We start from the raw sequence: 26,945 nt of genomic DNA, 5'->3' as shown, positions 1-26,945 counted from the left end.
TTAATGCTGCTTCTCTCTCATTTTTACAACTCTGACAGGTAAGCATTATCATTTGTGTTAAAGCTGAAAAACGGAGGTTCAGTTGTTTCCTGGTACACGGTAGAGTGAGGGTGAAACCCTGACCAGGCTATAACTCCTCCCACCTCAGCAAGCTGCCATAGAAGCCAACCGTACAGCATGAACATGCTCTAGTCATCGGGGCCTGTGGACTCCACACGCCTGCCTCTACCAGCCCCATGAGAGAAAAGACAAAGGAGGCCATTCTGAGGCCAGCCTCCTGGAGCCAGCAAAGACATAGAAAATAAGTCAACTACCCATAGCATTATCAGGAAGGAGACACACGTGCAATCCAGGTAGCCCATTTCCTGCTTGGTGTATTAATACCCTGAGGTCCAAAGCCCTGCCCAGGCCACACACTCCTCGGTGACCCTGACTTTCACCCCGTGACACCTGAGCGAGACTCTGCAAGGTGTCTTCTATTGGAGGAATTCAAAATACTGCGACAATCTGGCCTAAGGAGGGGAGACTCACAGCAGGTCGCCCCACGGGGCACAGTAAGAGCTGGGGTGGGGTGGGATCCCTGTACGGGACGTGAGCCCACACCCTGATGCAGCCTCTGAGACCACAAGACACCATACCCTCTCTGGGCCAGCCCTGCCAGCCAGAGCTTGGGTGTCGTCCTGGACTCTGCCCTCCCCCCATCTCCCCCATCTAATTAGGCACCTAATCAATCCTCAGAGCAACCTCTATAAAATGTCTTGACTCCACCCCCTCCTCAAATTAGTTTGGCACTTGCCACATCCCACCCAGATTACCGTCCCCATTCTATCCGTGCTCCCAGCCAGAGGGCTCTTTCTGAAAGACACATCTGCTCGCCTCACCTCCCTGCTCATCTGGCCCATATCTCTCAGTGTAAAGTTCAACCGCCTTGGCTTAGCTCCCATGGCCTGTGTCTGCCTCCTGCTCTCCTCCCGGTTTCTCCATTCGGCACATTCACCCTTTGCCTGTACTATCCTGAACACACTGTGCTATTTCAGGACCATGTACCTGCTGGCCTCACTTCCTTAGAAGGCTCTTCCCCTCTGATAACTCCTGGCAGTCCTTCAAAACTCAATCCAAATACCACCTCTTCCAGGAAGCCCCCTCTCGGATACCCCAGTCTGGCTTAGATGGCTTCTCATTTAGACTCCCAGCCCCCTAGTACTTCCCTCTATCACAGCACTTAAGAGTTGTTGATCTCTCTTTTATGATTCCTGCACAAGTTCCTGGAAAAGAGGAACTAAGCTCAAACAAGGCCTCAGTTGATTTTGTACCTGTAGCAACACGCAGGCACCCAGCACAATTCTTGAAACACAACAGGAATTTCTGGATAGAAAAATCAGTGGGTCAGACTTCCCTGGTGGCGCAGTGGTTAGGAATCCGCCTGCCAATACAGGGGACACGGGTTCGATCCCTGTTCTGGGAAGATCCCACATGCCGCGGAGCTACTAAGCCCGTGCGTCACAACTACTGAGCCTGCGCTCTAGAGCCCGCGAGCCACAACTACTGAAGCCTGCGCGCCTAGAGCCCATGCTCCGCAACAAGAAAAGCCACCGCAATGAGAAGCCCGCGCACCACAACGAAGAGTAGCCCCCACTCGCCACAACTAGAGAAAGCCCGCAAGCAGCAACAAAGACCCAATGCAGCCAAAAAAAGAAAGAAAAAAAAAAATCAGTGGGTCTCCTCCTCAATAAACGGGTCCCTCTGATTACAGGTTGGGGGATCTTGATGCTTCAGGTGACTGTAAAGGCTCATCAGCCTACGCAGCTGAGCTCAGCTACTATGGGAACTGATCCTTCTACTCTGACCACACTCTTGCTGTGTGCAGTCCTGTGTGGTCACAGTGAACTTTCTCGACCCTGAATACCAGTTACCACAAACGATCAATGGCCCCTGGAATCAGTTTTATGGCCACAGTAAGGGGCGGGGTGGGGGAGTGCAGCCAGTGGTCACTGGGCTCTAAGATTTATAACCTCTGGTCAAAGGATGCTGGACGCTGTGCTGGGTCCAGAGAGCCAGGCAACCTCAGCAGTATTCATCTGAATGCGTCTAGCTCTGCCCGCTCAGGAGTTAGCTCTTGGTTACTGAAAAGTTCAGTCTTGTGAAATGGGTTTGGTTTCAAGTTTCCTGTCATTGGCTTACTTATTTAAAAACTACACCCTATGTATTCCCTGAAAGAGATAAGGTGTCAGTGGTCTGATTCAGAAGCTTCTTGCCATCAGCGCCTATGTGAAGAAAACCTTATCTGAGAAATGAAACTCAGGAGGGGGACACTCCCGTGGCATCATTTCCTTCCCAGGAGCTCAGAGTTTTCAACTGTAAGATGAGGGAGGAAGGCCTAGTGGGCGCTGACCCCTCCTGGCAATGACATTGGGAGAGACTGGGCCCATTCTTCCTAACCTGATTCTTTTCCCTTTCCCCCCCACCCCACTGACCTTGAGATCAAAGTGAGCAATTTTCTTGGCATGAAGGTAGTTCACCCCTTCCAGGATCTGCTTAATGAAGCTGGTGGCCTCCTCCTCACTCAGGGACTCCTTCTGGGCCAGGAAGTCGAAGAGCTCTCCTCCGGACACTCTGCAAGACACCGGTAAGGAGGGCCCAGGCCCAGTCAGCCCTGTGTGTCCTGAGCCCAAGCCCATGCGTGCAACCCCTGACCCTGTCCCCAGGCACCGTGCTTAGCAGAATCCCCTCACTCATCTCTGGGGCTCTATCCAGCCAGCACAGGGACTGACTTTCCTTCTATTTCTACTTGCTGTGTTCCTCCCTTTGGATCACAAGGGCAGGAACCACCCTTAGGGTGTCACCAGAAGGGTCTCTGCTCACACTCTAGGCCCAGGTCCCTTGTTACCCTAGGTGCTACCCCTCCCCAACACATGACTCAAGTGACAGAGGACAGAAACAAGTGCTGTGGGATGACAAAGAGGAACATATGCTGGGCCAGAAGCTGGAGACTTAGGTTCCAGTCCGGCCCTGCTACTGGCTTTGGACAGCTCACTCCCCTGCCCCCTCCAGGCAGGCCTCAGTTTCCTCACCTGCAAAATGAGCAGACTGATCAAGATGGCTCCCAAAGCCCCTTTCTTTCATCTTATAAAAGATGACCTCTCAAAGACATGTCCCTAACTTAAACATCAAGACCCATTAATTATATTCATCTCTAAAAACTCTAAAATACTGCTTTTGTCCTCACATTCTATGCTCCTGCACCCTATGGTTGATGTGGCAGGAATAGAGAGACCCATGGAGCAAAAAGACTAGTTTCCAGTTTTATCTGAATTGGGGATTTATGGTTGCCAGATAAAATGGGAGATTTTTGTTTGCTAAATCTGGCAGTCCTACTGGGCTTGTTTGGCCTCTGACAGATGCTGGAGTATCCAGCCGACACGTGCTTCTCTGGAGCTGCAACATAGCCAAGGGTCACCCCAGGAAAAGATCTCAGGAAGGGATCTGGGCCAGAGAGTCCAGGAACTCAGGACCACCTGGAAAACTTGTTTAAAATGCAGATTTCCGGGTCCTACCACAGACCCTACCAAATTAGATTCTCTAGCAGCAAGGCCTCAGAACCTGTATTTTTGTAATAACAGCAACATAGTAATGGTAATTAATATTCACTGAATACTTACTTTGTGCATAATGTATACTTTTTGTACATTATCTCATTTAATCATCACAATACCCTATGAGCTAAAGTACAATACTATTAGTTTCCTATTTCACAGTTGAAGAGACAGAGACTCAGAGAGGTTAAGTCACTTGCCCAAGGTCAAACAGCCTGTAAGTGGTAGAATCAGGATTCAAACCCAGGCAGAATGACTCTCAACCACTATATCACAGAGTGTCCTCAGATGATTTTCATATGGCCAGAATGGCTTCTGTCCCAGTTTTGGGACTCATTCACTCCCTGCCACCTAATCCATCCTAAATAAAGAGCCTCAAAATCTTTTTTCCTTTCTTTAAAAGTGTCCAGAAGCATACATGGACCCACTCATCAATCTTAGCATCATGAAAAACAGAACAACTGAACACAATGTCATACAATAGGAAGTACACAGCAGCACCTACAAAGTATTGCAACTTAAAAAACTGAACCGAAATCTGCTTAAGCCTCTTGTTCAGTGCTATTGACAGAACTCTGCAGTGATGGAAATATTCTCTCTATATGCTGTCCAATATAGCAGCCACTAGTCACATATGGCTAGTGAGGATTTGAAATACGGCTAGTGCAACTGAGGAACTGACTTTTAAATTTTAATTCATTTTAATTCAAAAACTGAAGTGGTGTAAAATATTCTCCTTTAAATACAACTTTATTTTTTTGGCAGGACTGCACTCTAACCATTGCATTGCAAATGAACTGAAATGTGCTGTAAGTGTAAGATACACACTGGGTTTTGAAGACATAGGATGAGAAAAAGAATGTAAACTATCTCATTAATGAGTTTTACAGTGATCACATGTTCAAATGATAATATTTTGTATATATTGAGTTAAATTAAAAATATTATTAAAACTAATTTACCTAGTTCTTTTTACTTCTTATTCAATACGGCTGCTGGAAAATCTGGCATTTCCATTACATATGTGGTTTGCACTATATTTCTACTGAACATCACCAATAGGAAGGGTATCTTGTTTAGGTCTAACTATAGGTTTCAGGAAATACAGGACATAGAGAAACAAGTTAACCAACACCATGAGGAAGGGATAACCAGACTGTGAGACAATCAACAGAAACCAGACTATGAGACAATCAACAGGACAAATGACCTAATCCTCTCAACAAATCAATGGCATCAAAAAAGGGAGGGAGGGCTTCCCTGGTGGCACAGTGGTTAAGAATCCGCCTGCCAATGCAGGGGACATGGGTTCGATCCCTGATCCGGGAAGATCCTACACGCCACGGAGCAACTAAGCCCATGCGCCACAACTACTGAACCTGCACTCTAGAGCCCGTGAGCCACAACTACTGAAACCCACAAGCCTAGAGCCCGTGCTCCGCAACAAGAGAAGCCACCGCAATAAGAAGCCTGTGCACTGCAACGAAGAGTAGCCCCCGCTCGCCACAACTAGAGAAAGCCCGCGCGCAGCAACAAAGACACAACAACTCAGCCAAAAATAAATAAATAAATAATTTTAAAAGGGAGGGAGGGAGAACTGCCATAGAATAAGAGACATGGGAGACAAAAGAACCAGACACAGCATGTGGACTTCCCTCATTTGGATGCTAATTCAAATAAAACAACCGTAAAAAGGTATCTTTGGGTCCATCAGGAATATCACTATGGACTGGAGTGTAGACAGCCTCGGTGGTCTGGGGCCTGGCTGGCTGGATAATTCTGTCAGGTGTGATAAATCCATGGTGGCTGCATTTTAAAAACTGCAGTCAATGAGAGATGCATACTAAAGTGTTTGAATGTAAAATGACATGATGTCTGAGGTTTGCTTTAAAGTACTGCAGCAAACAAACAGATGGAGTGGGGGAAGTAGGATTTGATGTAAAACAAGACTGGCAAAATGGTGATAATGTGAAGCTGGGGGATGTGCCTATGGGGGTTCTTACATCCTTCTCTCTGCTTCTGTATATGTTTGAAATCCTCCATAATAAGAGGCTAACAGTAAACTTCTAGGGAAGCAAACTCCTCGCTCTCCCTCAGTGACCCCTGCACAGAAACCATCATCACTTGGAAGTTCTTCCCTAACAGATGAGGAAACCAAGCCCACAGGAGGGGAAGTGGCCATGCAAGGTCTCCTAGCAAGAGAGTGCATGGTCAAGACCATGTCCAAGTCCCAGACCCCAGTCCAATACCATGCACCATATCACTGTTGGGGGTGGTAGTGTTGGAAGAGGGCTTGGTTTTGAGTTTATTTAGAGTTCGCCACCTGTGTGATGTGCTTCCCCAAGCATTCTCTCACTTGAGACTCACATCCGCCCTGAGGGGTAGATGGAACTTCTGTCCTGGTTTCCCAAACAAGGAAACTGGGGCCCCAAGAGAGCAGTGACTTGCCCAAGGTGACACAGCTAGTAAGTGGCAGAACCAGGATTTAGATCCAGATCTTCTCAATCCCGGTGCACCACGTGTTCCTCTCACCACACTCTACCCATATTATAAAGCTCGAGTTGCTGATGCAAAAAAGAAAACCCAAAGCCACCCCAAGCCCTAGGCTGTCATCTGCCATCCCTGTCCAGCTGCATCCGTGCCCTCACACACTGGGCTGTCACTGTCTGGCTGGCTCTCTCCCCAGCTAGATTACCTTTGCTTCCACAGCACCTTGTGCAAGACATTCAAGAGAAGGTGGGCAAATACAAAAAAACAAAGGAAAGAAGTAAGACATTTAAAATATCAACATGGCACAAAATATTCTGTATCATACAGAAGTGAAGTCTTGGCATTTGCAAGAGACCTGTCGGGAGCCTTCTGCAAATGTTCAAATCCACAGTGTCGCTCAGGAACACAAGGACCTAGCCCAGTCCTTGTTTTTATACTTCCAGGCTTGCTGGGTCGTGCAAGGCTGTGACCTCGGGCATATCCTGCCCTTCCTACCTTAAACAGAACGCTGAGTAAATGTAAAAGAACTTCATGATAATGTGGATGTGTTCTGTCACCCAAAATTACTGATGTAAAGGCCCAGGCAGGGTGAGGACTTTGGGAGACAGTAATCAGCTGTTCTGTTTGAAGGTGTGATCTGGGCAGGAGACGGAGTGAGACATGATCTCCTTTGGACGAAGAGGGGAACAGCCATGGTGACCCTTAGAATCGTCCCCAGAGACTTGGAAAGGTGGGAGGCTGATAAGCCTGTCGGGTATCTGTCCCAGCCCTGGACACTCAGGCCAGGGACACTCACATCAATCCTCAGGCACCTGTTCTCAAGGCCACCAAGGAGCCTGGGTTTTGTTTCTACCCCCAAACCTAGTTTCTCCCAAGGGCTTCTCAGCCCCAAGATCTCTGCCATGAAGTCATCCCCACTCCACCCAAGTTTCTCTCCTCTCATACCCCTAAACAATTTGACTTAAAGAGGAAAAGCAAAACCTAACAGCCAGCCTCTGCTCTCCTCCAGTGTCCCCAGGACCAGTCGCCTTCCTGCTAATCTGACCCTTGCCTCCTTCCTCCTTGCGGTTTGATCTGGCTGCTAGAAACGCTTTTCAGAACTCTTTCAAAAGCAACCAACCATTTTTGGGAGTTGAGTGCTCAGATGACCTGTGTAGGCGGTGATTTGGGAAGGATGCTGCCAGAGCTGTTGGGGCCCAGAAAGCTGGACTCAATTCAAGGCCTGGGAAGCATTGCCGCCACCTTGGAGCGCTCTGTCAGGCCCTGCTCTGGTATGCTCCCGCCGCTGTATTGCTTTCCACAGCTTGGAGTCAGGGAGGCCCCAGAGAGGTCAGGGGCCTGGGATGGGAGGGCTGCCCAACCCTCCCAGGGCAGACCTACATTTTTCAGAGCCAGCTCCACATGTGGCATGAGTTAATCCATTGAGAGTTTGAAAATATTCGTTACCCCCTACAGAAGTCAACTTACATGGACAACTAAATCCTTCCCAACCCTGCCATCACCAGTCCTGACGAGAGGCAGCTGCTGCATAGGCGATCATGGACAGGGTAGTAACAGCTGAAGGGGACTTAAATCAGGGTTGGGAATGTCCTCTGAGCACTGGCCACTTCAGCTGAAGCAGGAGGAAGCCCTGCACTAGACAACAGCACTGAGAGGTAGATCCATCCACAAACCCTGCAAATATCAACTGAGCAGATGGGCTCTGACACCCGTGTTTAAGTACCAGGCAAACCCACTAGCCTAGTAGGGCACAGTGAGGACCAGGAGGCCAAAGGCTCCTAAGCAGCCCAACAGAGGTCACCAAGTCCAAACATAAAAGCCCATGAAAAGCCCTTCTCTCCTGGAAGGTCCTCCTCTCAGACCCTGGTCACACAAGACTGAGGCACTGTCTTAGCAATCCCTAGCTCCATAGCCAGGCCCCCTGAGACAATGAGGCAGCTTGAAAGTAAAGGAGAAGACAGAGAAACTACGAACAGACAGAACTTCACAAACACAGCAGCTCACAGGAGCACCAGTGTGACAACTGATGTCACGGGCGGTGACAGCTCACAAGAAGAGGGCATGTAATTCTTGGTTAGCCATGAAGCCTGCGGGGAGAAACAGGGACATCTCAAGAGCATCCCAGACCCCAACTCCTGGGGTTCTACAAACAGGGAGTAACAGACAACTTCCCCAGCAATGACAGAAATCCAATTAAAATGACAAAAAAGTATCATAACTGTAAAAGACAATAATGAACCCTGCTTTAAAACAAATGACCCAGGGCTGGCAAGGCTGCAGGCAGAAAGAAACACTCCCATGTTGCACGTGGTACTGGTTAACCTGTCCTATGGAAGTGAGGATACCAAGAGCCCTAAAAATGTCAGCCCGATTGCCCCATTCCTGAGGATCTGTCTAAAAAAATTAATCCAAAAGAAAAGGGGGAAAACACAGGAAGAAAGTTGTTTTATGGCAGTAAAATATGTAATGGTTAAAAGCTGGAAATTAAAACACCAAACGTCCAACAACAGGGAGATACGGGTATGTAATTTAATGAAACATGATATAGTCAGTTAAAAGGGAAAGAGCTATTCATGGCATTATGTTAACTGGGGGAAAAGTAGAGCAGGAAATTGTACAAGTACAATGATTGTATGCAAATAGATAAAGACTGAGAGGAACCACAGGGAAACAAATAGCTGTGTTTGGGTGGTAGGCATATGACTGTAATTTCTTTTCAGTTGCTGTAAAGTTTTGACAACAGACTTTTAAAGAACTGGCCTGGCTTTCCCAGCAAAGGTGGGCTTGTCACTCTCTGCTGGGAACCAGTGCTAACCCTTAGCCTTGGGGCTTGCCAAACCTCGGGCCATCCACGTGGCTGGCTACATCTGTGGGAACCCACCAGGCTTGTCTGAGTGAGGCAGGTGTATACACTGACTGGTCCTACTGGCTAAGAGGTCCCTGGGAGAAACACAGAGGACATTGGGAGTTAGATGAGGGAAGAGCATGGATAATTCTATGCACTTAAACACTGAGATGGATAATTTAAGAATCCAATGCAAAAGTATGCAAATGCCCATCTGCTACATAAATCTATAGGCTGACAACACCAGAGCATAGTTCTCAAATTAGAATGGTCTCAAATGTCAGGTGGTCCACCCAACCCACAGGCAGGTTAAGGATGGCTGCCTGCTTTGTAGATGAGAGCTGAAGCTCAGAGGGGTGAGGTGACTTGCCCCAGGTCACAAAGTCAGGGATTGCTGAGACAAATGCTGCCACTCCTCTGCTAACTGGCAGATGCCTCACGCCTCTGAGGCTCAGAACATTCTTGACACCCGGTCTTGCTGCTTGACTAGACACAGCCATTTCAACTTGTGCCACAGCCCAACTCAAACTCTACTAACCGCCAGAGGCCCACCTCCACCTCCCCAATCCATGGGGGGCATCTCCAGGAGGGACACCAGTTGGCCAACCAACCCCTGGAGTCGTGGTGTCACCCATCCAAATTCCACCAGACTGTGAAGGATTCCCCTGCAGGGCCAGCCCAAGGCCATCCCACCTCAAGCTCATAGCTATCTGCACAAGCAGCGTGGACCCAGTCCTGGCCCCGCCACTTCCTGGTTGTAGGATCTTGTAAATGACCCGGCCTCTCAGTGTTCTTGTCTGTAACATGGAGGTACTAAGAGTCTCCATGGGATAGGATTGTTAAGAGGATTAAATGAGGTAACAGACATTCTCAGCAAAGTGAATACAAAGTCCTCTTGGCGGAAGTGGGACACTACCCTCAACACAGCTTCTGTGAAGACTGAACAAGAAAACACGAAGGACCTAGCAAACGCTTGGCTTACAGCAGAGCTCTCTAAGTAATAGTTACTATGATAATAATAAAGGCATCAAACACAGCACAAAGGCAGGGGGGTTGTCCCAGGAAAGGGCTGAGAAGGGCTTTGCAGAGCCTGGAGGATGTTTGTTCTTCCCTTCCTCGTAGAACAGACTCTCCCTGACAGCCCCCTGCTCCCCCTTCCACCCTCTGCCCCCCTCATCCTCCCACGTGCTCACCAGCCAGGAAGGGACCCCAGCGCTCCCCACTTCTTCCCTCTGATCCCCAGGGTCCAGTGAAAGTCAGACCTAGACCCTCGCCCTCAGTCCCTGCTGCACAGCAAGCCCGGGTTCAGGAGGTGGATGGGGTAAATGAGGGAAACCACTTCCCACTGACTTCATCTCCTCCAGGTCGGGCTTCTGTCAGGTTGTTGCTCCCTCTGGGGCCTGCGGCTGGAGCTCCGCCCCACCCCTCACCCCCGCCCTGCTGCCCCGCCCCCCCAGTCCCAGGCACCCACTCACAGCTCGAGGATGAGCACCACGTCGGTGCGGTTCTCGAAGACGTCGTGCAGCGTGATGACGTTGGGATGCAGCACCTGCCGCAGGATGCTCACCTCCCGCTCGATCTCCTCCCGGCACACACCCCGCCGGCTGGCCTGTCTCTGCCGCTTCTTGATGAACTTGGCTGCGTACTCCAGCCCCGTGCTCTTCTCTCGACACTTCTTCACGATGGCGAACTGGCCGCTGTGGGGACACAGACCCACACAAGGAGGGCATCACTGTGGTTACTGGGGAAGTGACCTGGTTGTCACCCCTAGGCCACAGTAACTCAGAGTCATTCTTCCAGGGCAGGACAAATCATGCCACCAGCCAGCATCCCCACCTGGCCATCAACCAGTGACTGAGACAGAGTAAGTACTGGGCTTCCCTTCTGCTCATATGAACCCTCTACCTTTTACTAGGAAGGAATGTTGGTATCGTCACTCCCAGTGTACAGATGGGAACACTGAGGCCCTGAAAGGCTATTGGTTTGATCTGGATGACACAGCCTCATCGTTCCAAAGCCTCAGCTAGAACCCCTGTCTTGTATCTACCAGATGAAATCACAATGTCCAGAGGTTTATACTACTTAATGAAAAGATTTTTAAGGAAAAGCAGGACTTCCCTGGCGGTCCAGTGGTTAAGACTCCATGCTCCCACTGCAGGGGGCACAGGTTTGGCCGGGGAACTAAGATCCCACATGCTGTGAGGTGTGGCATAAATAAATAAATAATAAATAAAATAAAAAGCAAAAATGGTCAGCATGGTCAAAATACTAACAGTAACAATCATCTGTTTCGGCCTCCCTTATCTGGAAGCAAGTACAAATTCATCTATTTGGAACTGTGAGGGGACAAAGCACCTCTATAGTCTCATGTTTGTACCTTTGTTTCCAACCCCTCCCAACAAATAAAAATCTCAATTACCTGACATGAGCCAGGTAGTCAGACAATCAGGGGACAGAGCTAATATGAGGACGATGCACTTAAAGACGAGGCCAGAGGCTATGCCAGCCGGGTTCGGGGGGATCCTGGTGGAGGTGAGGGTGGGGCGGAGGCAGCCTAACGTTAGTAAGCACAGTGGGTGTTCGTCACGGTGAGAAGACTGATAGGACCACAGAATCGTAAAACGTTAGGAAACTGAGGCACAGGAGACATCAAGTGACTCACCTGAGGTCATCACAGGGTTAATGGCAAAGCCAGGCCCCAGGGCCGAGTGCCCAGCCCACTGTTCACAAAGCCGCTAAGATAGTTAAAGGAGTCAAGATGATGCTTAGTGCCCTTCAGGGCTGGGCCTGAAAATCCTTCACTCCAGGGACCCAGACAGCAATCATGAAATGCTGTCCTTGCCAGAGTGGCAGGTGGCCCTAGGCCAGCCTCCCTGAGTGCTCCAGGGGCAGCCCCCCCACCACACACACACACACACACACACACACACACACACACACACAGGGAAGGGCAGTGGCCTCCTGTTTCACCATCTCAGTCCAGGCAATCGGTGGGGGCCACTCGAAGTCCCTGGTGACTGCCCAGTGGCCACCCTCCTGTGGGTCTTCCCACTCCCCTTCCACCAGTGCCCCATGTTTTCTTGCCAACCACAATACCCACTGCTTGAGACAGAACTCAGAAAATTTTAAGGTTCAGCTTAATGGCTAAACAAGGGGCCATGAGACTCCACACTTGGCAGGTACTCTGTTAGTGGCTCTGGGGTAAAAGTTACACACAAGTGCTCTGGATATTTGCCTCAACCTCAGAAAACAGCATCACCTCTGAACCACTCCATTACTAGAATAATCCTTAGTGAGACAGCCTTCAAAATAAACCCAAGTGATTAAAAAAAAAAAAAAGTCAAGTAGAGCAAGTAAGGAATAGATATGCCAACACTTAAATAGCATTCTATGGCAACCACCTTAGAGATGTTGCCAAACACATGTTCATGCATCTCTCCATCCCCTCATCCCCCAATCACCCAGTGCTACCTGAGCATCTACTCTGTGCCAGGCTCTGAGCTGCACAGTAAGGGGCAGGGACCAAAGGCACTGACATCAGATACAGATGGAGCTCTGGGGAGGGAGAAGGCCCTGGCTGCTGGGCTGGGCTGGGAAGCCTTTGTGGAGCCAAATGTCTATCACACTGTCTGCTAACTCTAAACTATTAGAGTTAACTCAGCTATTTATGCCCCAAATATTGGCTCTGGGCTGTCTACACACTAGGGGTTGACACAGGTGGAGTGAAGCCAAGCCTCCCAAAGTCAGAGGGAACACATTCAGTGAGATCTCTGGTCACTGGGAGCTGCTTTGGGCCTTGGGACATCAGGTTGCTTAGTGGGTACCACCAAACACTGGACAAAGCCTCCAGTCCCAGGCAGCTGTAAGTCTCTGGTTCAGGATGGCCACACTCCTTTCTTCTCTCTCTGACACCTCAAGGGGCCTGGCGTTGGCAGCCCTGAGGGATGGGAAAACCAAAGCTTAAGGATTTTAAGCGATTTGTTTAAGTTTACAGAGCACAGAGGTGGAGGCACAGGGATTTTATAAGGCAGAGCTAAATATTTCAGGTTACCTTGACAAAGCTTTCCCTTTTCCTGTGAGGGAAACGGAGGCATTTTTCTGTATCACATGCCTGAAAAATTCCTCAAACTCTCAAAAAGCAAATAAGTGTTTGCTCTTCCTGGTTGAGTGTTCTCTCTGTGAGAGCAGCTGCGGCAACGAGAGGTGACTGGGGGGTCAGGCCTAACACGAGCAGGCGTCTTCCTCCAGCCAAAAGGAAGTATTCTGAGAGTGCATGACTAACACAGAGCCAAATACCAAGTAACGTCACTCATCTTCCCTCACTTCACGGGACAGCCGTCCTCTACTCAACCTGCCCTGGGGAGCCTCAAGGAGAACCAAGGCCACTTGCTGGTTTTCGCCTCTCCTTGAGCTGGTACTGGGAAGTGTGCAGAATATGCTCCACGAGGCCAGCCCTGGGGCAGGGAGGCCTTGGGCAGGGAGAGCAGCCTTCCGGGTCAGACAGGCCTGGCCTCAGGAAACTTACGCTGCCTGGCTATCTGCTCTGAGCAGCAGTTTCCTCATCTGTAAAATGGGAACTGTGATTCCCTACCAGGGAATTGTGAAGACTGGAAATATGTCATGCCGACCCACAGGCAGCTCCAGTAAACAGTGACTATTACGTCTTATTAGTTAGTTGCTCACATGAAGGCAGAAGTCACTGATCTACATGGTCTGCAATGTGTGGCCAGGGCATCAGTGCGATTTTAACACATCCCCACCCCACCCCCTGACGATTCCAGTGCACAACCAGATATGGGGATATCTTTGTTCTAAGCAATTAACCAACTCTTTTCATCCTTAGAGCAGTGGTTCTCAACTCTGGCTGCACGCTGGAATCACCAGGGGAATTTTTTTTTTTTTGGCCACACTGCACGGCATGCGGGATCTCAGTTCCCCAACCAGAGATCGAACCCGCGCCCCCGGAAGTGGAAGCGCAGAGTCTTAACCACTAGGCCACCAGGGAAGTCCCGGGGAACTTTAAAATTACTGCTGCCTGGGTCCTACCTCCAGAGATTCTGATCTCCAGGGTCTGGGTTGCAGCCTGGGAATCAAGATATTTAAAAGCTTTCCGGGTGACCGTGATGTGCAGTCCAAGCTGAGAAACACCAACTTACAACAGTCTTCTGATTATCTCCATTTTCTAGATGAAAAAAGTACACCACTGTTACTCATATTATTCCTTGCCCTCTTCAGTACTGATATATTACCCTCTCCCTTAGTTCTTTGATCTGACCATTAGAAGGAGGATGGGAGGGGAGAAAAGGATGGGAGGGGAGAAAAGTAAGCGGGGGGAGTATCATCTCTTCCACCAGGACAGTTTTTGCTTGATTTGCAAATCAAGGCAGAAGACCACCCCGGGCTCTGGGAAATAACAGGAATGGAAGTTTGCAGTTGGGCACCCCCTGGTCACTGTACCCACAGCAGATGCACGAAAGCCAGACCTGAGGTGGCTTCGGCACGCCCCCCTGAAGACCCAAGGGCAGGTGGAAGCGGTGATGGTGATGAGCCCTTGTCTGCCCATCAGGAAGGCTCTGAAGCCAGAAATTCAGGCCCTGGGATGCAGAAGTCACTCAGCTAGGCTACGGGGCAAGGGGTGGACAGCGAGAGCCCCTCTAGGTTAGGACAGAGCCACCCATGGTATATCCCGGGAGGGAGCAGAGAGGAGCCATCCGACCATAAGGGAAGTGATTGCCAACACTAATTCAAAAATTATGGGAATGCCGAAACACTGATGTACATAGGCAGAGCACGCATATTCCTATTCCCGCCTCCCTAGCAAGAGTCAGTTCCTAACCTGAATGCAGCAAAGGGAGGGTAGTCCGGAGGTCCAATTCCTGGTCCCCGTGACCTGCCACCAAAGCTTCGTGGGCTTGGACAAGGAGCTGCCTTCTCAGTTGTTTCCCTCCAGCTGCCACCGGAGGTCTCACCTCAGAAAGCTTCCTGTCAGAAAGCTCCTAAGAGCCCATGACAGCTCCGAACAGAAATGAAGCTTTCCCTTCACTCTCCAAATTCCATCTCTGGGCTGATGTCTGGAGACTTGGGTTCTGGTCAGGGCCCGTCCACTAACTGGTCATAACCCTGGGCAGCCTGTTCAACTCCCTGGGCCTCAGGGTCCTCCCTTGTCAAATGTGGATGAGAAAACCCCACCTGCCCACCTCACAGGGCTGTTGGGGAAATCATGAGATAACGCCTGACAAAGGACTTAACTATCCAGCACAGTAGAAAAGCAGGAGGCGGGGGTGGGTGGAATGCTGAGCCTGAGGCTGGCTTGCAAAAGTCACGGAGGAGGGTTTCCGCGAAGGACAGTGAATCCGCAAGACACAGAAACTACCTTCCCTGCTCCTGCCAGCTGCTCTCCTGCAAGTATGTCAGGAACACGCCCCTCTTCCCAGGCAGAGGGCCCAGCCCCTCACTCACTCAGTGCCCCGGGAGAACAGAGCAGGCTGCGTGAAGATCAGCGTCACAGTCACAGACAGAACTCGGCAGGGACCAGGGTGGCACCCCATGAGGGTCTCCTGTTGTCTGCCCAGGAATCAGATGAGGAGTAAACCTAGACCAGCTTCTCAGAACTCAAAAATAGTGTTGCTGTCTCCAACACCAGCTCCTAAGCTTCATGGAAGAGCCTGGCTCAATTACCACCGAATTCTTCACCGCCAAAGAAGAATAATCTGGGCGTGATCCAAATCTCACACCCTGAGATAGATTTTGTATAGCAATGTGGACATCCCAGCATTTACATCCATCCAGCTTTTCTCTCTGCAAGCTAACTGTATTTTTATTCTCTCTTTTAATATTTGCAGGTACCATTCTTAGCTCCATTTTACAGATCAGAAAATGGAGGCTTAGGGAGGTTAAGTGACTTGGTATTTGGGCCAGGTAGCAGGCCCTGATAGCAGGGTTTGAACATAGAGTCAGGTCAACTGACTCTAGCTTCAGTGAGACTCTCAAGGTAACTAGCTAGCAGTGATGTACCAAACAGTGAGGAGGGGGCCCACCCCAGAACGGAGGAGCATTTTATCACTGACAGTATTAAGAATTGCCAGTGCATGATGATAATAAAAAGTAGACTAATTTTTATTCAGTTTTATCATTGGTTTTGAATTCTCCAAAGACAGTGCACCCCTCATGGCCGGCATTGAGGCAAGACCACTCCCACTGCCCACCCACTCCCACCAGGTTGGCTATGGCCAACTAGACTTGTTCTGGCAACTCCCAGGGGCTGACTGCCAAAGGTGTTTTGTAAGGGTTACGGATAGAGTGGGTCTAACTCATTCTCATCCTCAGTCAACTCTGAAGTGTCCATGAACTTAGTAACTTGCCCCAAAGTCCCCAGTTGGTCAAGGCTGAGATGAGGCAGAGCTGTACAGAACGCAGATCCCCCGAGGGAGGAGATGCCATGGGAGGTAAAAGGTAACAAAAGGGAAGTGCTCCAAGTCAGAGGGATGTGGGGACCAGGGTCCTCCTCCCGCTTCCCCCAAGCAATCACTGCAGTTCCTCTTCCCACACTCCAGAACAGTGAGCCACGATTCCCCTGGAATTAGCCTGCAAGTTTGCAGGACCACTGGGCGGGGACGATGCTTAGAAGCTTCCAGTCATGGCCACCCCAGGTGCAGCCCAGCAGGCGGGGGAATGGGACATTCGGCCAACACGTGTCAAATGTGTGGGCAAGAGGAGCTCAAACCTACAGTCCACAGGAACCATATCAGCCTGATCCCAGAGGACCCGCACCCCAATCCCAGGGCAATAGCCTGTCTGAGGATAGTGTCGCTGGCCCCCTCCCCACTCCTCTGCCTGGTCAGGCTTGACTGACCCTGCCTCTTAACCCCCTCCCCCTTCCAACACATCCCATATCTAGCCAGCCACTCCTGATTCCCATGAACAAGGTCTTTCTCCCATTGCCTTAGTAACCAACTTGCTTCTGGTCTCCTATACCCACCCAAGTCCAGGATTTAGAGTCAAAAGACCCAGGTTCTATCTCCAGCTCTGCTACTGTGACTCTGAGCCTCAGTTTCCTTGTGTGTAACACAGACATAAGAATATCCCAATCTTACCAGGTTATAATGAGAAAGAAATGAGACAAGTATGTAAAAGCACTAAGTAAACTATAATTCTCTGTGAATGTGAATTATTCTTTATTTCCATCCACTGGATCGCCATATCTGGATCCTGGTCTCCATTTTCCAGTCCCAGCCTTGAACCTGATTCAGCCCCTGTGAACCCCATCCACAGATCCCAGCTTAAAAACAGATAGTGCTGGGCTTCCCTGGTGGCGCAGTGGTTAGGAATCCGCCTGCCAATGCAGGGGACACGGGTTCGAGCCCTGGTCTGGGAAGATCCCACATGCCGCGGAGCAACTGGGCCCGTGCGCCACAACTACTGAGCCTGCGCGTCTGAAGCCTGTGCTCCGCAATGGGAGAGGCCGCGACAGTGAGAGGCCCGCGCACCGCGATGAAGAGTGGCCCCCACTCGCCGCAACTGGAGAAAGCCCTCGCACAGAAACGAAGACCCAACACAGCCATAAATAAATTAATTAATTAATTAAAAAAAAAAAAAAAAACAGATAGTGCTGGAGAGAACTGGGGCCGCTGAAAGGCAGGGTCCCCAGGTGGTGCCAGGATCCAGGAAGACAGAAAACACTTCAGGACGCAGTCACCCAAGGTCAGGGCAAACAAGGGACCAGACATCCAGGAAGCCAAAAAAGGGTGAAGAAATACAAGGGTGCCAGAAGTGGGAAGTAGCAACAAGTCAAGATTCCAGGCCAGAGAGATGAGGGTAAGGAGCAAAAATTTACCAAAAGCCAGGTGGGCAGTACATCAGGAGCTAGGTGGGCAAGCGAGGAGTGAGAGGCACATGGGATCAGCAGGCGGCACGTGGAGACTGGAGCAGACAGAAACATCAGCACAAGACCTGCAAACACAAGAGCGCCCAGAGCCGTTCACATGGCCTTTTCTCCCAGCTAGTGAGCCAAACCCACTGTCTAACGAACCCACTTCTCCTCTCTGACCGTGTTGCCCATACCTTTCTAGTCTCCTGATGATGATTTCAAAATTTATTTGAGGTATGGAACCCTCTCTCCAATAAATCTTGCACGGAAGCCCAACATGCAAAACAGATAAAAAGCAGTACTTCTGGGACTTCCCTGGTGGTGCAGTGGTTAAGAATCCACCTGCCAATGCAGGAGACATGGGTTTGAACCCTGGTCCGGGAAGATCCCACATGCCGCGGAGCAACTAAGGCCATGAGCCACAGCTACTGAGCCCGTGTGCCACAACTACTGAAGTCCACTTGCCTAGAGCCCGAGCTCTGCAACAAGAGAAACCACCGCAATGAGAAGCCCGTGCACCGCAATGAAGAGTAGCTCCCGCTTACCGCAACTAGAGTAAAGCCAGCACACAGCAACAAAGGCCCAACACAGCCAAAAATAGATATAAAAAATAAATAAATAAATTTATTTTTTTTAAAAAAAGGAGTACTTCTTTTTGGGGGAGAGGCACTCAGAAGTCACCTACTCAGAGCCCACCCACATGATGCCTAAAGGGGCTTTATGGAACCCCTAGGGCTCCAGGGAACACAATTTGAGAAGTACACTCTACAGCATGGAAGCCTGCTCGTTGATGATCCCAAAGCAATTTCAAACTGTAAGAAAAAAGAAAAAAAAAAGGAGAAATAGAAAACACTGATGAAATAATTCTCAAAATTATTATCTAGTCTTTTAAGAAGTTACTCTGACCAAGCCAAACTCAGGGTCACCAGTAAGAAATACATGTGGGATAAGCATCAGGAACCAGAAGTTTCCAGGGAGCTGAACCCTGACCTACAAATGGCCCCTGTCCAAGCAGTCACAGGTGTCTGCCTGTGCTGGCCAGTGGCAGCTGCTTTCACATCTTAGCTCATTCAATTCCCTGTCCCTCAGACTAACTTCCTTCCTCTGACACTTTTTTGGGGGGAGGGGGGGCAGAAAAAATTCCTAAAGCACAAAAAGGGAGGACTCGTTGAGCAGAGCCAAGTCAGGCTGAGCTATGATTACCTTTTGGAATCTATTTTTAAGTCTAAGCACACTTTGATGCTGTTGTCAAATGAACATGAGCCCACAAGTCCAAGGCCTGAAATAAATTAGGCTCAGTTTAAGCTGGACTTGGCTATTCAGAAAAGGTTTTCACTGAAAATACAGCTCAGTGTCCTCTGGTATTTCCCTTTGTTTAGAGTCTAGATTCTAGACACTGACATGAGGTAGGTTACTATGGTTTGAAGTGTTAGCCTTGGAGGGTACCACCCACCACTCACCATCCACCCACCTGTCATCTCGTCCCCTAACTACCCACCCACCCATCCACCTAACTGTCCATTCACCAATCCATCCATTCACTAATGTACTCCTCCATCCCTCATGTATGGATCAGTGTCCTAAGTGCTACAAACAAGACGTACCCCACAACTTGAAGGGCTCACAGTCAACTGGGGAGATCAAACACTCATGGAAAAAGAAATATGGCATGGATGTGTAGAAATAGCTGTCTCAGAGTCAACTGCATGGGAAACAGTAAGTGCTGCAGCAGTTCAACAGAGGGAGAAAGTATCAGCCAAGGGGAGTCAGGGGAAGCCTTAAGGAGCAGGTGGGATTTGAACCAGGTGCAACAGTGTACTATCAGGCCATTCAAGATGGCTGTTCTCTTGTTCTCTGGACATCCCCTGCTCAACCAGTCCCTGCCTCACTGCACCTACTCACATAACTGACCTTCCCTCTTAATCATAGAGCCTAATCAATCAATGCCTACATACTTGCCCCCGGCCCCCGGCCCCCGGCCCCAGCTGGTGATTGTTCTAATCTCTAGATCAGAACATCTTGACCAAGATAGCTTACGAAAGGGGCAGTGAGGGGCATGCGCCTCTCTTGGTTTCCCTGGTAACCGATGAGCCAACCTGACGTCAATTCCCTCTATAACTGGTAACCTCACTCTCCCACCCAGGAGTGAAGACTTGCTGCCCTGTCCTGCCCGCCATCTGCTGCACATGGTGAAGTGTCGCTCCAGGACCTTGCTTCAGACACGTAAGATCCCCCCAACCATTAAACCACTGATGTCTCTGTTGCTGACTCCGGGCTCTTTCTTCGGTCTGGAGGCTGGGCAAGTACAGGGCCTGCAGGCCCGCGGGGTATAGCCCAACAGGCAGAAAAAGCTGGATGCAGACAGGCAAAGGGGAGTCAGCTCGCCACAGCTGGAGAAGCAGGGAGTGATACACAGATGCTTTATTCTGGGCAGGCCCCAACTCACCACCTCTCTACCTCACTTCCTCCCCGTCAAGTGGCCACTTTCTTGAGGAAGTACATCAAGAAGCTGAACTTGCCCTTTCCTCTCCTCTTTGTGCGGGTGGAGGGAAAGGAAGACAAGTGGCCGGCAGCCAATGATGTTCGCCTGTAGGGCTCCCTTCTCACCACCCAAGTTCCTGACAATCACATGTACCTTTGATTAATGAAAGAACTTCAGCAGAACAGGTCAACTTGCTTGATCCCAGAAATGCCAGCCAGTTGGCCTTCACAGCCTGGGTGGAGCCCAGGAGGCTGGACCATAACAGATGTGACCTTTTGCATGAGCTCATGCTACAGAGCAAGAAAGGGACTACAACAGGAAGACAGAAAAATCCAGGCTGGTCGAGGTTCTGTTATTACTGTGTGGGGACAGAGTCCTCCCTCATAAAATGGTGAAGTGAACAGTTTATCTTCTATAAAACCTCCCTCCCAACTTGCCAGACCACTCTAGTGCCAAGAGTTCTGTACCCAGCCTCTCTCCTGTGAACTCTGGACCTCCCCACGGTCCACATCCCCTGGGATCCTTTCCATAATTTACCCATAATTCACACTGAGTGATATGGGATGCAAAGGGTTAACCTGCCCTCAGTGCAAAGTAACACATTCACATTTTAGCAGCATCCTTGACCAAGAGGGGCTTTAACAGTGGCACGTTTAGGCACACGTTGGGCAAGTGAAGGAACTAACTGGAGATAAAAAGGTCTTTCCTGGGCTTCCTTGGTGGCGCAGTGGTTAAGAATCTGCCTGCCAATGCAGGGGACACGGGTTCAAGCCCTGGTCCGGGAAGATCCCACATGCTGCAGAGCAACTGAGCCTGTGCGCCACAACTACTGAGCCTGTGTGCTCTACAGCCCGCAAGCCACAACTACTGAGCCTGCGTACCACAACTACTGAAGTCCGTGTGCCACAACTACTGAAGCCCGCGCACCTAGAGCCCATGCTCCGCAACAAGAGGAGCCACCCCAGTGAGAAGCCTGCGCACCACAACAAAGAGTAGCCCCTGCTCATCGCAACTAGAGAAAGCCCGCACGCAGCAACAAAGATCCAACACAGCCAAAAATAAACAAAATAAATAAATTTATTTAAAAAAAAAAAAGGTCTTTCCTAAAATTCATGCCAAAAAGGTGGCCCTGAAGAGGACTGACTACATGTATCTGCATATGTGAATGCGGATGTGCAAAAATCGCAACCAATTATTTCTTGTCAATTCTCTTCTGTCCACCTGGATCTTAATGTTCAAGGGATTCTTGCTGCAACATCTTCACTGATATACACAACTCTTAGCCATCTAGGGTGGATGCTCTCTGTTCCTCGGAATTTCTGTGAGTTTTTGATCCCAGGTTTGCTTCCTCACCATTACTTGACAATGCCTCAGATCACCTCTCCCAAACTCAGGGCTGGGGATGGGGAAAACCACGTTGTGGGCAGAGCACAGGATTTGGACTCCCGGCTCTATCACCAATTTCCAAGTCCCCTTCTCTCTCATGGCCTCAGTTTACTCATCAGAAAAATGGTGAGTTGGACCAAGATGTCTCTCTCAGGTCCCCACCCCCATCCCAGCTCACCCTCTTAGGATTCCCTGATGCAGGTCAGTGTGTCACATGCATCTATCAGTCTGAGACACACAGGGTGATTTCTGGGTTTCCCACCGCACAGGGTCCAGCCACAGGTTCAAGCTGCTGAGATTTGTCAGTCCCATTTTAACCAACTAAATTTCCAAAGAGAGAGTGGGATCAGGGCTTTGGGCAAGAAGAAAAGATCTCAGGCACTCTCAGAAAGATGCCCCTGTACCATCTTCACATCCAGCAAAATGCTGAACACACCAAATGGCAGAGATGCCTCCATGACAAATGACCGAGGCATTCACCTTAACCAGCAACCAGCCCGTAAGAGCCTGGGGAGAAAGGACTGTCCTACTCATCTCACAGGGCCCGCTGAACACTGAGAACAAAGCAGGTATTCCGTCAGTGTAGAAAGGAAGAGCTAAACTGAGGCAGCAGGGGGACTTCCCTGGTGGTCCAGTGGTAAAGAATCTGCCTTCCAATGCAGGGGATGCGGTTTCAATCCCTGGTCAGGAACTAAGATCCCACATGCCGCGGGGCAACTAAGCCCACACACCCCAACTACTGAGCTCGTGCGCCTCAGTGAGAAAGCCCACGTGCCGCAAACTACAGAGCCCACGCGCTCTGGTGCCCGAGTGCCACAACTAGAAAGAAGCCCATGCGCCACAACGAAGAGCCTGCACCGCAACAAAAGGTCCCACATGCCGCAACTAAGAGAACCGATGCAGCCAAAATAAATAAATAAAATAAAATAAAATAAAATAAACTGAGGCAGCAGGAAGTGAGGTGCAGGACCTGTCACTCACAGCCAGCTCTCCATGCAGCTGGAGCACGTCACTGGCAGACTCTCTGGGAAAAGAACACGTTCTTGATATTTGTTTATTACAAAAGGAGCATGTTCATTATTTTTAAAAAACACAAAGAGGAAGCTTCCTGAGATAACCATTGTTATCATTTTGGTGGCTGCTCTCTTGGACTTTTTTTCAGCACATATTATGGTCTTTTTTAAAAAAGACTGTTCATTTTTTTAATGGAACTGGGATGATACCATATGTACTATTTTGGAAACTGCTTTAAAATGTCTTTCTACTTAATAATAGATCATGAACATTTGCTCACATCATTAAAAATTATTTTACTACCTGATTTTAAATAACATGCCACCATACAAATAAAGCATGGTTTTTAGAGCAAACTCTTAATTTTGGACATTTATATTACTTCTAATTGTTAATATAATTAATAAGACTGTTTTAGATACCCTTATATATAAATCTTTGTGTACATCCCTGATTATCTTTTCTGAAGGTAAATTCCAGGGAGTAGAACCCTTAGTCAAAAGTTATGTACATTTTTAAGGTTTTTGATACTTGACAAATTATCTTCCGGAAAGACTGTCCCAGTAATACTCCCAACAGCCCTAAATATCAAAATCCCCTGCTCCTCACCCCACACACATTTCACCAAATACTGGCTCACTGTGTTTTTCAGCTTTACCATTTTCCTACTTGAAAGATGATATCTCATTGTTTTCACTTGAATTAAATTTATTAACTTGTAGTCGATTACAAGTAATAATGAACATCTTTTCCCGTGTTTGTTGGTAAGCTGAACTGCCTTATATATGCCTCGCTTATTTTTCCACTGGATGTTTGCCTTTTTCTTATTGCTTGTAAAAGCTCTTTACATATTTGTGACATGAACCCTTTGCCGTGTATGTTGCAAATATTTGCCCTAATTGTACTGTCCACAAAGGAGCTTTAGGTCTTCTGTAGCATCCGATGGTGTTAACCAGTTTTTTTCTTACCTCTCTCTCCTTCTGCCTGTCACTAAGCTGTGACTTCGGGGCACACTGAAGGGAAGTGCCTTATGCCTTGTAACCTTGTTGGTCACCTAGGCACTCAATCCAAGCGATACCTTCAAACTCACCGCACAGGCAACCTCTCATCCCCCACACCTGGCTCTTTCCTCAGAGTTAGCCCACTCTTCCTCCTGGCGATGCCCCTCCTACTGGTTGATTGCAGAAAAGGATGGCATCAGAGGGTGAGCAGGTCCTGCTACAGAGTGGGCCTGGTGTCCCCAAGGTGGGCCACAGCTGCTGGGGTGACTGGCACAACAAACCCCCTTTAGGGATGCAGCGTATCTCCCCTGCCCCCAAATTATCCATGATGTTGTTTAGTGTCCTTTGTAACAGGCTGCAGCAGGAAATGGCTTTCTTTCAGAAATTAGTACCATGAAGATGTCTGTCTACCCTGAAAAACTGATACCCTTCTTCATTTCAGATAATGAAAATGATGTAATCTATCTTATTTCCCTTTCGTCATCTTGGTGGTCAGTGACAATAGCGATAGTGGCCCAGATCTTGGGTGTATTTCCTTCCTCCTTCCTTCGCACCACTGGTTCTCAAATTTGAGGGTGTAACAGAATCAGCTGGGGAGATTGGTAAAAATGCAGGCACTCACGCGATAGTGAGAGGCCCCCGCACCGTGATGAAGAGTGGCCCCCGCTTGCCGCAACTGGAGAAAGCCCTCGCACAGAAACTAAGACCCAACAGAGCCATAAATTAACTAATTAATTAATTAATTTTTTTTAAAAAAGCACATGGTTTTTTTTAAAAAAAAAAAAATGCAGGCACTCAGGCCTTACCACAGAATTGATAAATCATAATCTTTCGGAAGTCAAGTGTCTTTTGATCTTCCACCTTTATTTTCAAATTCTGTGTGCCTCATGCTGTACGTTGCCTCAAGTTCTTACCATACACGGACAGGAGGAAATAACTGTAAGTTGTTCTCTGTTGCCATCACTGTGGCATGGAGAAAGATAGGGAGCTGCAGAGCACGCCTGCAAAGGCAGAACCTGGTCCATTTCACAGATGGCTAGTGGAGGCCTCAAACGGTTAAAGGGCCAAGGCGGGACCACCCACATAGCCACTTACAGTCCATCCCAATGGACAAGTTGATCGACTGCAGAGCAGAAGGCATTTCCCATAGGAATAAAATGGTGGGCTTCCCTGGTGGCGCAGTGGTTGAGAGTCTGCCTGCCAATGCAGGGGACACGGGTTCGAGCCCTGGTCTGGGAAGATCCCACGTGCCGCGGAGCAACTGGGCCCGTGAGCCACAACTACTGAGCCTGCGCGTCTGGAGCCTGTGCTCCGCAACAAGAGAGGCCGCGATGGTGAGAGGCCCGCGCACCGCGATGAAGAGTGGTCCCCACTTGCCACAATTAGAGAAGGCCCTCGCAGAGAAACGAAGACCCAACACAGTCATAAATAAATAAATAAATAAATAAAAGAACGTGAATTTCTTTAAATAAATAAATAAATAAATAAAAATAAAAATAAAATAAAATGGTGCCACTCCCATCCCCTGTGGGCCCCATGCTCACAGGCAGCCCATTCCCTCATCCCCACCCTCAAAGGGATCTGACTTTAGGGCTTCCCTGGTGACGCAGTGGTTGAGAATCTGCCTGCTAATGCAGGGGACACGGGTTCGAGCCCTGGTCTGGGAAGATCCCACGTGCCACGGAGCAACTGGGCCCGTGAGCCACAACTACTGAGCCTGCGCGTCTGGAGCCTGTGCTCCGCAACAAGAGAGGCCACGATAGTGAGAGGCCCGCGCACCGCGATGAAGAGTGGCCCCCACTTGCCGCGACTGGAGAAAGCCCTCGCACAGAAATGAAGACCCAATACAGCCAAAAATAAAAATAAATAAATAAATAAAAATTAAAAAAAAAAAAAAAAAGGGATCTGACTTTAGATCCACATCCATCCTCCCTATGCCCACAACCCTAGAGGGTGGGGCAAGGTAGAGGGAACAGGTCCAAGTCCTCTTAGAAGCAGCTTTCTGTTCAAAATCTCCCCCCACCCAGCCCTGTCTCCCCAGCAGAAGCCAGAGCCTCTGTTGGGCAGGCGGCTCTGAGTTGCAGCCGTGCCATCTCCGCTGTCATCACCAGCCCCAATTAGCAGCTACCAGGCGCCCTCGGGGCTGCCACTCCTTCCAGGTTCCTCTAACTCTGCCCTAAGTCATTACAGGATCTGACATGTTTCTTTCAAGCCTAACTGTCAGGACACCGGGAAGGTTATGTGTCACATCCAACATGATCTGTTTTTCCTCTGTCTACCCAAACTGCAAGTCTAGAATAGAGCCCGGCCTCTAACATGGCCTCTTCCCTCTAGAAGCCCACCTGCCAGGCCTCCCTCACCAGCTGCCTCAGGGTGGCCTTGACCTCGCCCACATGGCCCATGCTGGAGTCACAGAGGGGCAGAGGTTAACCAGCAGAGCTCTGAAGGTGCAGGGGGCTCGGATCTGGGAAGGACGCCAGGATAACACCAACCCAGTTCTGTTACTAGCAGGCTCTGGACACCTGGGTGAGTTTCTTAACTTTTCTGTGCCTCTGTTCCTTCATCAGCACATGGGGATGACAACCACCTCATAGGTTGTGATGCACATTAACTGCACTGATAAACATGATTTTAGTTTTAGCTCCCCGGGCTTCAGTTTCCTCACCTGTAAAATGAAAATAATACACTTAACTTGCAGGACTGTTGAGAAATTTTAATTAGAGAAAGGTGAGAACACAGCACAAAGCCCAGGATATCCTTGGTGCTCATTGAATGGTTTCTGAAAGGTGGAGGAGGAATAAATCAGACGGTGAATATCACGGTTCAGAGCAGATGTTTTCACCCTGGCTTGCAGGCTGCCCCTTCTTGCCCTTCAGTATCCCAGAAATCACCTCCGCCCTCAACAAAACAGGGGCCACCCGGGGCCCAGACTGGCCAGAGAGGCACACTCCTGCCTCGTCTCGAGAGCTGGCAGGTCCCGGCCTTCCCTCCAGAGCAGAGTGTCTCAACACATCAGGGCCCAGGACAGCCAGGGGACGGACTGTGTCCCTCGGCCCTCCCGTCACCCCACCGTTCCCTCCAGGGCAGGGACACTGCAGGGTCCCCTGCCAGAGGCTGGCTCTGGATGGCAAGGCTCATTTACACACGGAGAAGGGTCCCCACATACGCTGAGCTCTCTGCCTGGGTCCCTGGGTCTCTTCTGGGTGGGCCACTGCTGGAGCGGACCCAGCGGAAGTGTGAGGAAGCCCAGCCATGAGCAGCTGAGGTT

The 26,945-nt window shown here is 49.5% G+C and overlaps 1 protein-coding gene across 1 annotated transcript in view; it reads right to left on the bottom strand.

The window, feature by feature from the left end:
- Positions 1 to 26,945, bottom strand: part of DAPK2 (death associated protein kinase 2) — a 119,251-nt gene that overhangs the window by 33,329 nt on the left and 58,977 nt on the right. The window contains exons 5-6 of the mRNA XM_057542677.1: positions 10,404 to 10,625; positions 2,475 to 2,613 (exon numbers count right to left, since the gene is read on the bottom strand). Of these exons, the coding sequence (XP_057398660.1) occupies positions 2,475 to 2,613; positions 10,404 to 10,625 (361 nt within the window). The remainder of the gene's footprint in view (positions 1 to 2,474; positions 2,614 to 10,403; positions 10,626 to 26,945) is intronic.

The sequence above is a fragment of the Balaenoptera acutorostrata genome, chromosome 3, assembly GCF_949987535.1.
Source record: "Balaenoptera acutorostrata chromosome 3, mBalAcu1.1, whole genome shotgun sequence".
In the NCBI taxonomy this organism is placed as follows: Eukaryota; Metazoa; Chordata; class Mammalia; order Artiodactyla; family Balaenopteridae; genus Balaenoptera; species Balaenoptera acutorostrata.
The sequence above is the reverse complement of the archived record's forward strand: the minus strand, read 5'-3'. Positions and strand labels throughout refer to the sequence as shown.